The 12,533-nt window shown below is 39.2% G+C and overlaps 2 protein-coding genes across 3 annotated transcripts; both read right to left on the reverse strand.

Moving 5' to 3' along the window:
- Window positions 1–830: 830 nt before the first annotated feature.
- LOC108898949 (phosphatidylinositol 5-phosphate 4-kinase type-2 gamma) lies at window positions 831–8,137 on the reverse strand. 2 transcript variants are annotated; one of them, XM_018699096.2, is made up of 10 exons: window positions 7,385–8,137; window positions 7,190–7,287; window positions 6,120–6,216; window positions 5,421–5,570; window positions 3,944–4,090; window positions 3,689–3,727; window positions 2,663–2,776; window positions 2,340–2,598; window positions 2,070–2,173; window positions 831–1,932 (listed from the first exon to the last, which is right to left on the reverse strand). In XM_018699096.2, the coding sequence occupies exons 1-10, from the start codon at window positions 7,592–7,594 to the stop codon at window positions 1,852–1,854; spliced, it is 1,299 nt and encodes a 432-aa protein (XP_018554612.1). In that variant the 5' UTR covers window positions 7,595–8,137; the 3' UTR covers window positions 831–1,851. The 2 variants fall into 2 exon arrangements, with proteins under 2 accessions (XP_018554612.1, XP_050930710.1); XM_051074753.1 differs by having other exon boundaries at window positions 7,381–7,449.
- A 627-nt stretch (window positions 8,138–8,764) lies between these two features.
- Window positions 8,765–11,206, reverse strand: LOC108898952 (insulin-like growth factor-binding protein 3). The gene is made up of 4 exons (XM_018699100.2): window positions 10,450–11,206; window positions 9,903–9,931; window positions 9,690–9,809; window positions 8,765–9,578 (listed from the first exon to the last, which is right to left on the reverse strand). The coding sequence occupies exons 1-4, from the start codon at window positions 10,757–10,759 to the stop codon at window positions 9,474–9,476; spliced, it is 564 nt and encodes a 187-aa protein (XP_018554616.1). The 5' UTR covers window positions 10,760–11,206; the 3' UTR covers window positions 8,765–9,473.
- Window positions 11,207–12,533: the final 1,327 nt, after the last annotated feature.

Here is a 12,533-nt window from a genome sequence, read left to right on the forward strand (position 1 = left end):
GCTTTTAATTCTTTTTTGAAGTTTACTGCTTGACATAAGTTACTGGTGTTTATCCTCTTGGTCCATTTTGGACCATTTTTATATGGTAATACAAAACTGCTCTACACCGAGTTTAGTGTATACTGTGTAAGAAAACTAAACTGAGACTGTGGGCACACTGGTCCAACAGCAGAGTGTTTGAAACTCCAAATTTCTTTTGAACATAGAGAGAAAACTATCAATGAGTGAATGTACAATAATAATTAGCAGAATTGATCAATTTTATCTTAAAGTAAAACAAAATTTAGTCACAAAATAAAGCGAGGCTGCTGTGATTATGTCAGTTTTCTGTTTTGTTTGTTTTAATATCTGGTTTCATATACACTAGCTACAATGATCTTGGATCTTGAATACCCTCTCACAAGCTTATTTCTCCTCATCTCTCCGTCCCTCATTTGCTTCTGTTTGTCCACTCAGCTGTTAGAAAGAAAAATCCTCATGATAATCTTAGAAGGAGATTCAGGAATGTGTGCCAGGAGGACTGGGACAGCAGAAAGAGGACTAAATAAGGCCAAAAATTAATGCTTCATCACTGAGAATACATTTTAAAGGAGCACACATACTGTTAGATCCTTGATGCAATGTTCACCTGTCAGACGTAAAACCATCTGTGCTACTGAAGCAGAGAGGATGAGTGTTGCCCTTCAGCACTTCTGCAGACATGCAAGTTAAACCTTTCAGTTTCACGCTTTCAAAATACAAACAATTTGTGCTTTAATCTGTAGAGACCTAGTATTTTACTCACATATTTACAATTAAGGAAAACAAAAAAGTGATTTCCAGAGCGAGCTTACTAAGGTTGCTGGTTAGTGTACAGTCTGTGATTAAATTAACAGTCTGCTATACCTTTTGTGAAAATGGGTTTTAATACATATAATCAGAATATCATTATTGATGATACATTCCAAAGGAAACATTTCCAATGGCTTTACCTATTCATTTAATCACAGAAGATTTATAAATATCATTCAGTTTTCCTTTTGATATACAGTATGTGGCTAAAGATGGAGTCAGACAGTTTTATCAAACATTGGTACTAAATAGGAAATTAAAATGTTATTATTCCTAATTGAGTCCCTTCAGATTTGCCCAGTGAGCTCAACTTATTTCCTTATTCTTATTTTCATCAATGGGAAAACTTTAAAGGTGCTATATGTGAGTATTTTAGTTTAAAACTTTTAAAAATCAACAATAATTATCAACAGATTGTGAAGAAATAAAAGTTTTTAATGTTGTGCTGAAAACTACTGAAATTAGCATGCTAACTGGCTAGCCTTGAGCTGTCCCTCCCCCTGATACCACTTTGTACCTCAAGAGGCAACAGTGAGTCACTGTAGTGTCCAGTCTGCCCTCAGTCCAAAATGACAGGAGGAAGAAGTAATGCTGCCAAGAAGACAAATAGATACATCGAAGACAAGACAGACAGCTCTTGGCAAGTACAGGAAAGAAGTTTGAGGCTGAACTCACAACATTTCTTCTAGACTGGTAAGTAAACAGCTGTCAGTGCTAATCTTGGCTATGTATCAATAGCATAAACTTACATATAGCACCTTTAACTGAAAACAAAAGAAATCCATTGACAGCAATGAGTTTTCCAGGGAGACCTTTTCTTCCTGTTTGCAAATTACAGCTCTTCACTCAAAATAGAAGCACAGCCCATTGTATCACAATAATGTGGCAGGTAAATACTCAAAAAGCACATAAATCATTTAGAAGTTAACAGTAAATTTTCAGTGTTGATTTGATATGGTGTTAAATATTGCATAGTGAGACTCCTCTTATATTAAGTGATGAGAGGACTGAATCTTTGCACTAGGCAAAGATCTTAGCGATGAACTCTCTGAAACGTTTTGCATACTGCTCTGGATGAACTGTTGACATTTCTGCTCCCGCCTGCAAAAACACACACAGACACACAGTTCGATAAGAAATAACTAGATGAAAAATGAAAGCAACCCTTTACAGAATAGAGGTGTAGAGCGTGCGCAGTGTATGCTAAGCAATCCCTTTAAAGAACACTGATTGCTCACCCCATGTTTGACAGCCTTGGCAGCGTGAGCAGCTTTCTTCTTGGTGTCGTACTGCGTCAGCACATCAATCAGGCCCATAAAATACACCTCCCTCTGGGGCGCGCCTACAGCACATGGGGGTGATTCACAGCATTGGGTGGTTGATATTGATCTGCACGTATGATCTTATCTGCTGCAGCCCAGCATGAGATGAGAGTTGGGTGTATTACATCCCTGAGCTCCTTTAACCTACTTAAACTGAGCAGAGATATCTCAGCTGTCAGGACTCACCTACAGCGCTCTGAATAGCGTACACATCCACGTATGGGTCAAACTCCCCGGGACCCATGGGTTTGAAGGAGTTCATGTAGCCGGCGATGCCTTCAGGTGAGGTGGAGCCGTGGGTAGGAGCCAGGCCATTTTCATCCTCCCCATCCTCCTCATTGGACGATTCCATCTCCTCCTCCTCTTCCTCCTCCCTCTCAGCCCGCTCAACGTCGTGGATGCCCAGCAGCAGGCTGTAGTCCGTCATTCTCATGCGCACCAGAAACTGTGGAAAGTCATATCATAAGAAAACAATGACGACATTCATTCCTAACACTCTCCTCTCTTACCTCAGTATCTCTGTTGAGCTTGTCCATGATCTTCTCTTTCTCCTCTTCGCTCATGTAAACTTTCTGCATGTTATTCCTGAAGTCCACGTCCTTGTAAGTGGGCAGCTCTTTGACCTGGAAATACACAGTCAACAACATTACATTTAGCATAAAAATCAGACAGTATTCATTAGCATTTTTCTCATTAAAACATCATCAGTCTTCCTATTTCCAGTCACAGTAAAAGTGAAATAATATCACACCAAATATTGTTTTCCCAATCCACACGGTTGGAAAGATCAAAGGTTTCCACAGCTCTGCAGTTATTTAAACTCTATCCATTCAACCAGCTATTTTTCAGAATGTTATCTGGGTCAGACTTGCTCCAGGCCAAACAGAAGGTTTCTGATGTTATTTAAAGTCATTTTATAAGTGATTTTTTTTCTGTGAAAACCCTTCTGAAAGTCTCATGTTAAAATTACATTAGTCACAAAGCGCAAACAATAACAATTAGACACAGTACGGGAAATGTGATTTCAGCTCTCAGTCACACTTTTGAGAAAGTACATTTCTCTCACTTGCAGTCTGAGATGTAGCATGGCAAACATCAACACCATCCACATTTGTTAATATGAATCAAAAGAATTCAAATTTGTTAAAGGGACACTTCACCAATTTAATGTGAAAGTAGAATTACTCATCAAAAGAAATGCTAATGAAACATGTCATTGGATCATTAAGCATTATGGGAAATTTGGGGTTGGAGTTTGACCAATACTAAAATTCAGTATATCTAGTATCTATCTTAATATCTGAAAAAGTCACCATATAATCAAAGGTAAAACGGTCAAAAGGATCCTCAGCTACACTTGCAGGATCTCATTCATCATCTTTCCAGTTAGTCTGAGTCAAATGACATCAAAAGGAACATGGTGATGAGAGAGGTGAATTATATATTTTTTTCTCTTTTATGGGTATCAGTTGACAGTTCTTTAGACTTTCCAACACAACATTTCATCATGCTATTTTACCATAATCTGATCTCACCTTCTCTTTAAAACTTGCCTCTCGAGACACCGGGGACCCCTGAGGAAAGAAAAGATAACTGATAACTGTTACCCTGGTTAATTTTCATCAATCAATAAATTATCTCTGAATCATGAATGCTGGTGGTAAAATGAACTGAAGTAAAAGTAAAAGCAAACGGCCCTCAGACTCTCTGTGTACCATTAGCAAAAAGCTGTCTGTGCTGTTTGCAGTCTCTGAACCCTCATGTAGCTGCATGACCCCTGCACGGTTTACCTTGAGATCGTACTTCCTGTGTACATGCAGTCTGTGGCTGAACATGTTCCTCATGACTAACAGGTAGGTGTCCTCGCTCTCCACAGTGACTCTATACATGGCCAAGAACTGAGGGAGCAGAGTATTGCCGTGGCAGGTGACGATATGCTGGAAGAGAGCGGCAGTGAATGAACGATGAATCATGGGGGAAGCATGGACACAGGGCGTGAGGCAGTGTATGAATGAAGGTGCTGCTGTCTTTGGCTAACAATCCTTCACTGGCCTGTGATCAGAACTGGACAGGTTATTTGTCTCTACTGTGCTCTGTCTCCCTCTCTAGCCTTATGCTGTCTAAGTAAGTACTAAAACAGCTAAAGTGAGTGGACTGCTTGAGGAAAAAAAAACACATAATGACCTTGGATATAACAGTTTGACAAAAGTGAATCTTAACTTAAATACTGTGTGGAAGTGTTGTGTACTTGTGGTACTGTGGAGGAATGTTTTTATGAGTGGGCCTCTGATTTGTTTGCTCTTGTGCAAAACATGCATGTGACATCCTATACATTTCTGCCAATGTTTTCACACTACTTGTATGATCTACGAGTGCTGGTAAAGCACCATTAAACACAACAATGTGCCAGAAAAGGCTGGAAAAATAAGACAAGATAAGAGGATGTAAACAACACAGGGGTCAAAATTTCAACATTGGCCTTGCACATTTGATATTTCAATTAAAAAATATAAATATAGAAATATTGGTTGTTAATAATAAAACTCTACATGGCACCTTTAAGGTCCACAAATTGACTTGACTTGCAAACTTTTTGTTTGAGAACTTTCATCCACTGAAAAAGACTGTGAAATGTGGTTGAAAGCACTGAAAAAATGGACATGTAATCAAGATTTTTTGTGTTGAATAACGGTCATTATTGGATACAGTTTGTCTTTGAACATTTTTACATGCCATTGTTAATGTTTTTGCTTTTCCTGCGGTGACAAATAAAGATATCTGCTGTGAAAAAGGCTGTTAGGACAAAACAAATGCAAATACACTATACTACACAATATAAACAAAATCTGACAGTATAAGTCAAACTGTGTAGACATGAGCATCTCCGTCTGTGTTGAAATAGAAAAAGCCATGACATGGTACCTTAGCTTGGTATTCTGTGTCTTTTATAAACTCAAATTTAGATGTAAAGACAACAGCCCTGTTCATGTCTCATTACTAGTGAAAGAAAAACTCCCTCTGTTTGAATTCAAACATTCATCTTCCAGCTTTGCTGTAAAATCTTTGCCATAGCAACCAGGGTTATCATAATAAAAGCACCTCTCTGCCCATATACAGGACAAAATGACTGGAAAATATGTGGTAATAGAGTTCCTCCTCAGATTTCACTGATTGAAACTGTACACAAACACACTAACTCACTAAAATGTGGGTTATAATAGTGTTTTTCTCACTGAGAAAGGGCATTTTAACTTCAGCTTCTCATACCTGGTGATACTCAGAGAGGATGTTGTGCATTTCCTCCACCTCCTCGCTGGAGATTTCTTTTACTACCAAAGTGCGGTCGTACGATGTCAGCAGCAGCCCCATGCACTGCCCCTCCTCGTCCTTGAGGGGAGGACTGCGGGCCAGAGACACCTGTTGGTGAGTGAGAGGACAACATCATGAGCACATGTGACATCAGCTGTACAGTAAGTCTGACCAGTGAAACCTTTTACATCCCTGATGCTGGTCTCCTGTCATTAAAACCATTTTCAATTTAACACTTTATAGATTTGCCATTCTAATCTGTACCACAAAATATTGGATTTTTTTTGCTATGGATCACACTAGATCAGGATGGATTTTGCACTGATGCTTGCCATGTTTTAAGACTTTTCTCTCCTCTGGGTCTGTAGAGTGAACACATGCTCTGAAGTGCACACACAGCTTGCCTCACATAATTCTGCTCTAACCAAATGTGCAGTGTGCAGAGTGGATGGTGACTCTGTGTGCCACTGGGTGTGCATGCAAATACCACACAAAGAAATGCAAATTTAGAAACGAGCAGATCAATACGTACAAAAACAGTGCATGCTTTTTTTCCCCCTAACATAAGAGAGCACGTTCTGAGTTTTGTTTCTCAAGCCTCTTGTTTTGTCTGAGCTTTTTCTGCACAAGGAGATGTCGACTGGCGGTGATCGTTACCTGGTAATCTTGGTCCTCAATGCCGAAGCGCTCTCTCAGGTTTCTGAACACCTGTGGACAGTACTCTTTGAATTTGAACTGTCCAGGAAGATTCTCTCTGAGGAGCAAAGGCGTTTTAATACATAACACAGAAACAATACAGTTTGATTTAGTGGGACACAACAGTCTGCACTTTTATTCACCACCTGGCCTTGACTGAGAGCTACACACTTTTAAAGTGTAATGTGAAATAGCCATAATCAAAGGTTTTGTTGTCACTTTCTATATTTTCTTAAATACAGCACAAATATAGTATCTCAATTCATGCTATCAAAAGAATCCCTGCTGTTTTGTGCAACTGTTTCTATATTTATGTACTCAATTAAATTGGATAAAATTTCCTCAGAGGCAGTAACAAAATCGAACTTGTGTTTTTTAATTAACACTGTAACCACTTGAGTAAAAATCTCACAAAGGCTAGAAAACATATTTTCGTCTTCTTCCCACCTCTGTTTATAAGTCTTTACACGACCTGGATTCCTGAATGGATTAAAGGATTATTGAAAGCCACTCAAGTTTTCTAGGCTCCATCCTTATAGAAACTGAATCTCATAAATACTTATTTTGTAATATACTCCTGTCTGACACTCTGTGATCCCTGCAATGTTTTCAGATGAATTCATCAACTTAGCTATTGTTTTATTATTTGTCTGGCATCTATTAATATTCTGGTGTTACACAACCTCTGAGGCAACTCCACTGTGCTGCATCTCCAACTTTAGCACACAATATCATTCTTTTACACAGCCCTGGCTGTATAAAATACTGCAGACAAGCTCAATTTTTATTTCTTTCATCTTTTTGGCTAATGTCACCGGTATTGTTGGTGGTAATAGCTGCAGCTGTGGTGATGTTAAAGGTATTGTTGGTGAAGAAAAGCACTGTTGTTCTCTAAAGGAGGTCTGCAATTTCAGATAAGCATAGGCAGGCGAAATAAATATTAAGAGCCGCAAAAATCTGTGAAAAGTGACAGGAAGCAGGATGAAGGTTCCTACAATCAGGCGGACAGAGCTTGAGTGGGAGCACAGTACTTGTTGAAGAGGTGGTTGTTAACTTTTATCTTGGTGCTGGCTTTGAAGTTGTCCGGAAGCAGCATGACAGGTACAGGCACCTGGCTCAGGTCATTAATCTGCGATGATCAGCGGATAAATAGATGATCACATCACATTCGCACTCGGACCAACGTTTAACACACATTTGACTCATTGAGCAGCTCACATACCCACCGAATGATTGACTCCCCACATCAGCACGCTCAGCACGGGGTCACTGGCTCGGAAAACCTCCACCTTCTGCTGCACGAAGTGTTTCTTCTTCGTCTTTCTCTTGGACGCCAGGATGTTCAGAGGTTTGGAGGTAGCGTTGGGAGAAGACATCGCGCTTTTCACAGGTAGTGTCCGTTGTCTCGGATCTGTGAACAGGGTTTCTGTTGTCATCCGCGGCGTCCTAGTGTATGGAAAGTAGCCTGAAGTCCGCCTTGTGGAGTCTCTGCAGCAGCAGCAGCAGCCTGTAGGCGCTGTGAACCAATACCTACTGGACCAACGACACAGTCCAACAATGACATCAAACAGGTGCAGAACCGTCTAACACAGGAGGAAACAGTAGGCAAGAATAATCTTTACTCATTCCTCCATGTGATGTGTGACTTCAGCCGGCTGAAATACTGAAATACGGATACAACAATACAACAGTCTTGTCATAAATGATATCTTTGTAAAATTCTAGTTAGTGTTGGTTTTGTGTGGAATTCCATCAAACTTTAACCTTTTATGCTTGTGATCCTTTAAATGGACTATTGTCCACCCTTGGAGTTTTGAGTAGTTTGTTCATTTTGTATTCCCTCATTTGAAGAATTTATGTGGCCTAAAGATGTGAAAGTATCCAGTATTTCACAGGAAAAATGAAACAATAATAATAATAATAATAATAATAATAATAATAATAATAATAATAATAATCAGAGAAAAGTCAAGAGAAACACAGTTTTGCATAATGTATTCAGTTCATCACCCAGTTTAAGAACCATCTTTGTAAGGTGTTCCTAATCTCTTCCTCTATATACAGGCCTGTTGTATTGGACTCATGCAATATGTAGGTGTTTCTATTTTTCTGTCACTCCATCTCAGTGTTGCATCATACATTATTATAAGCATCATGGTGCTTTCTGCAACTACAATGAATCAGACACCCAACCCTAATTGTCACAGTGGTTTACTACAGCTGAACATACAGTATATTCTCCCTGGAATGGTTACAGGAAGCACCAAAATGTTTTTTTTAATTATTATATGCAGGTATGATACTGTTTTCAAAACACTTTTAGTTAGACATTTGAATATTTTTTTAAAAAAAATGCATGTTTGCATGTGTTGTTATCTAACATTTTAAGCCTCCTGTACTCACAGCTCTGTAGTCATGTTACATGTAATCTGTTACCTTTAATCAGGCATCTAAGCATGATGCCTCATCCAAAGAGGTCTTAAAAGTTGTGCCTCCTTCTTCTTCTTTCCTCTTCTTTCTGTTCTCTTGATCCATGATATTGTATTAAGTGACTAGATGGATTTACTTGGTGAGAACTTTTATTTTTATTTCCAAAAAAACATAACTCAGTGTTTTTAGTTTTTATTTCAACAATTCATAAACCCAGACATGACATGTATGTTATGTTTAAAACAGAAGGATTTCAGGTTTTTTTAGTGATACATTGAGTGTCTGCTCTTACAGGCTATTTAAAGTATTAGAACTATTAACATAAATAAAATATCATATTCAAAGTAACATAAATAGGATTACGTCTATAGATTATGTACAGAAATTACAGTAATACAGTTACAGTGGTTTCAAAGTAAAAAACAAATACTGAAAATATATAAATATGATATACTGAGTGCATACAAAGGACCAAATTACACCAAAACCTTATGCATAGTATATTGTGCTAAAAAAACATGTTTCCAACTATTAATATAAAACTCGGCATGAGATATTTATCTAATAAAAATTGTGAAACTTGAAAGTAATATGTGCAGCTCAAACTGCTCATGCAGTTTCTGGGCAGCTGCTCTCAGTAGAGTGTCTTGCTCCAATGTGACACGTGAAATCAATACAGTCTTATGTTATGTTCAGTAGAGGGCGCAAGGAGACAAAGTTACACCTGATTTTGAAACAGATTTTCATAGGTGGAAAGCTGATTCTGGCTGATGGAGACATGAAACGTGAGGCACCGTTTTCACTTCCTTTAGACTCTGTATGGTGTTCCTTCATCTTGGTAGTGAAGCTGCAGCCTCCCCTGCTTTAGTCCAGGCTCCATGCATCTTAACAACTCAGGCCACCTCTCTGTCTGGTGTTTGAGGGGACCGGCATGCCATTCTCATCCACACACCAACACTTGCCACGCTGCTTGCCTCGAGATGACCAGCACTGCACAAACAGAGCAAACAAACAAGATGCTGAGGCTTTGATTCAGAGCTAAAAATGCAACCACACCTCTTTGCCATCATTTATTATAATTCGCCTTAGAGACAAACTCACCTGCTTCCTTCTGAAAAAGCCACGCTTGTCACAGTTGGGCATGTAAATATCATGATTTGACTTAAATAAATGGGCATCAAGACCTCTGATGAGTGTAGTTAGCAGTTTACGACATGGAGCCTGTAGGAAGAGTTAAACAGATACATGTGAGTGCATGTCTGGTTTCAGTGATGTCAGTCAATGATGTACTGTTTCACTGAAGAGGATTTTTACCTCCTCTGGATCCTCGGTGGGAGCTGGATCTAGGATCAGATAAAGGCACAAATATTTAGCATTGATCACTTATTACTATGTGAATACCTGTTATCATTATGATTTTCATTGTACTGTGTGGTCAGCTCCAAAAACTCTTCAAAAATCCTGCAGTTTTCTTTTCTCTTACCTGACTAATAGCACAAATAATAGTAAAATCACTAATAGGTGCATAGTGAGGTCCACCTTGAAAAAAATCAGTGGCTATACTGCAGTTATTTAGCCATAAAAACATTATTCATCCAACTTGCTACTATATTTCACCACATCTTTGTTTTTATTTAACGTCTTGTGTCAGACTGAGCAGCTGAGCCATGGAAAAAAGAATTACAGTGTATCTTCATCATCACAAACTTGTAATCATATCACAGGAGGAGTGGTTCAATGTCCATTTGTTGATTAAATGTGAAATGTAAGAATGTAACCCTGTCAACAGAATAACTCTGCTTCCTTCCTTCCTACATTCATTCAGTCATTCATTCAAGTGTTGTGTGTGTGTGAGACTTACCTGCAGTGTTGACCTGTTCAGTCGGGCTGGCACTGCTGGCATTGCTGCAGACCCCTCTGCCCTCCAGCAGGGCACGGAGGGGCCTTGGTTCTCCCTCTGGAGGTGCGCAACGCAGACCGTTGGCACAGCTGGCAGTGTAGACCCCACACGGTTCTCCAACAGCCAGAGCCGTGGCGTTTAAATCTATGGAAGGCTGTGAGGGCTTTGCTCCACAGGTGGGACATCCCCTGGATGGTGTGGTCAGCACCACAGGGCTTGACAGAGCCGACTGCAGAAGGAGCAGCGCCAGGATGTTTAAATACAGAAGCATCTTCCGTTGAAAGTTGTCCACCAATGGATGGTAACAGTCCAGATTTCCTAGTCTAACTCTGCTCCCTCTTTTGCACTATCTTAGTTTAGTTCCACCGACTGCAGTTTGTCTCTGTGTCAAAAGGGTTATATAATTCCCTCCAGCTAAGACAAAGTGATAATGAGGCTGAGAGACACCACTGGCAGCAGCTTTTAAAGAGCCCAAACCAGCGGGGAAAGGTATGGGAGGGTACGTGATGGAGAATGTTAGCTTTCCCTCTCATTTCCACACAGCAGAGCACACCCCGTTTTCCCCTTGTCTCTGACACACACACACACACACACACACACACACAGACTCACGCATGCACATACCATTTGTTGTCTGTCATCCTGCAGGATAGTAATGTTTTCTCAACTCCGACATAAATCACAAAGTGATTGCTACGTGTACGCTACTCCATTGCTCTCTCTTTTCCCCCACTGTGAGGGTAATTTATTTCCAGAGGTGACGCTTTCATGTGACCAGCCAATTGGAGCTCAGAAGGCAAAGAATTCAGATGTTCATGTTTTCAGCATAAAAAAGGGGAAGTTAATTTGAATATTAGCATCAGAATTTATCACAATTTGTCTTATGATCAGTTGCCAATAGTTGGGGTTGAGAGCTAAAATCACCACCTCCAGTACAAATTAAGCAGTGGTGGAATCTGAATAAGTACATTTACTCAAGTACTGTATTTCACAGTAGTTGTAATTTGCTGTAATTATTAGTTCATTGGTAGATTTTGCCTACAAAATCTGTAATGGTTTGAGAATTATTTGACAAATTCAGCCTCAAAATAATACATGGTAAACAGTATAAAAAGAATGCCCAATCACAGTAACAGTAGAAGTATTTAGTTACTTCCACTCAATTTGTCCTTGTTTTTGACATTATGACTTTTCCATAAATAGCAACCACTAAACAAACACTATGTATTTACGAAGTCTGTAACTGCAGGGCAAGATTCAGAGGAACTGCTCGACACTGAGAGGCTGAAGGAGTGCCACTCAAGGCCGGATGACTAAGACATTAATAGCCACGAGCAAAAAGTCCCACCCTGTAAATTCCACCATGTGTGAGTCACAAACACATTAAATTAGAAGACAGGATCACAGAAATCTGGCAGCTTGTCTTCTAACTTGATGTATCATTAATATCCAGGCTGTGACCACTTCATCTCAGATAATGTCTGTGAGAATACAGCATAAGTGAAACACAGGCTAATACTCAGAGTTAGAGAGGAGGTATAAGAGTTACAGTAAATTACAGTTACGTGACTTAAATATTACTCACATCCAGTAAAAAACAAGCAGTTCTTTGAGAGGCTATTGGGCTGGACAATGAGACAACAGAAATTTACCAACCATCAGACCTTTGTTAGTAATACTGATTTCATAGGTTGTTTTGCAACAGTGTGATGAGGCACCTTGATTTTTTGCAATACAGAAACATTCCAACTTATTTTTTTAATGAGTAAACATTTATTTGATTTGATTTCATAATTGATTAATCGTTTAGCTTATACTGATATTGAGATATCACTTTGGGCCCTAGGAAATTGTGATAGGCATTATACCCTATTTTTCAACCTTTTATCGACTCAAGATTGATCAAGAAAATATCTGGCAGATTCATTGTTAACAAAATTCATTTAGCTAACCTTAATGTGCAGTGTATGCACATACAATAGTGTGCAAAAGTTTTAGGCACTTTATGTTTACCATCTTATCCATCACACAGGAATTGTTGGGCA

This window comes from Lates calcarifer, linkage group LG12 (genome assembly GCF_001640805.2).
Source record: "Lates calcarifer isolate ASB-BC8 linkage group LG12, TLL_Latcal_v3, whole genome shotgun sequence".
Taxonomy (NCBI): domain Eukaryota; kingdom Metazoa; phylum Chordata; class Actinopteri; family Centropomidae; genus Lates; species Lates calcarifer.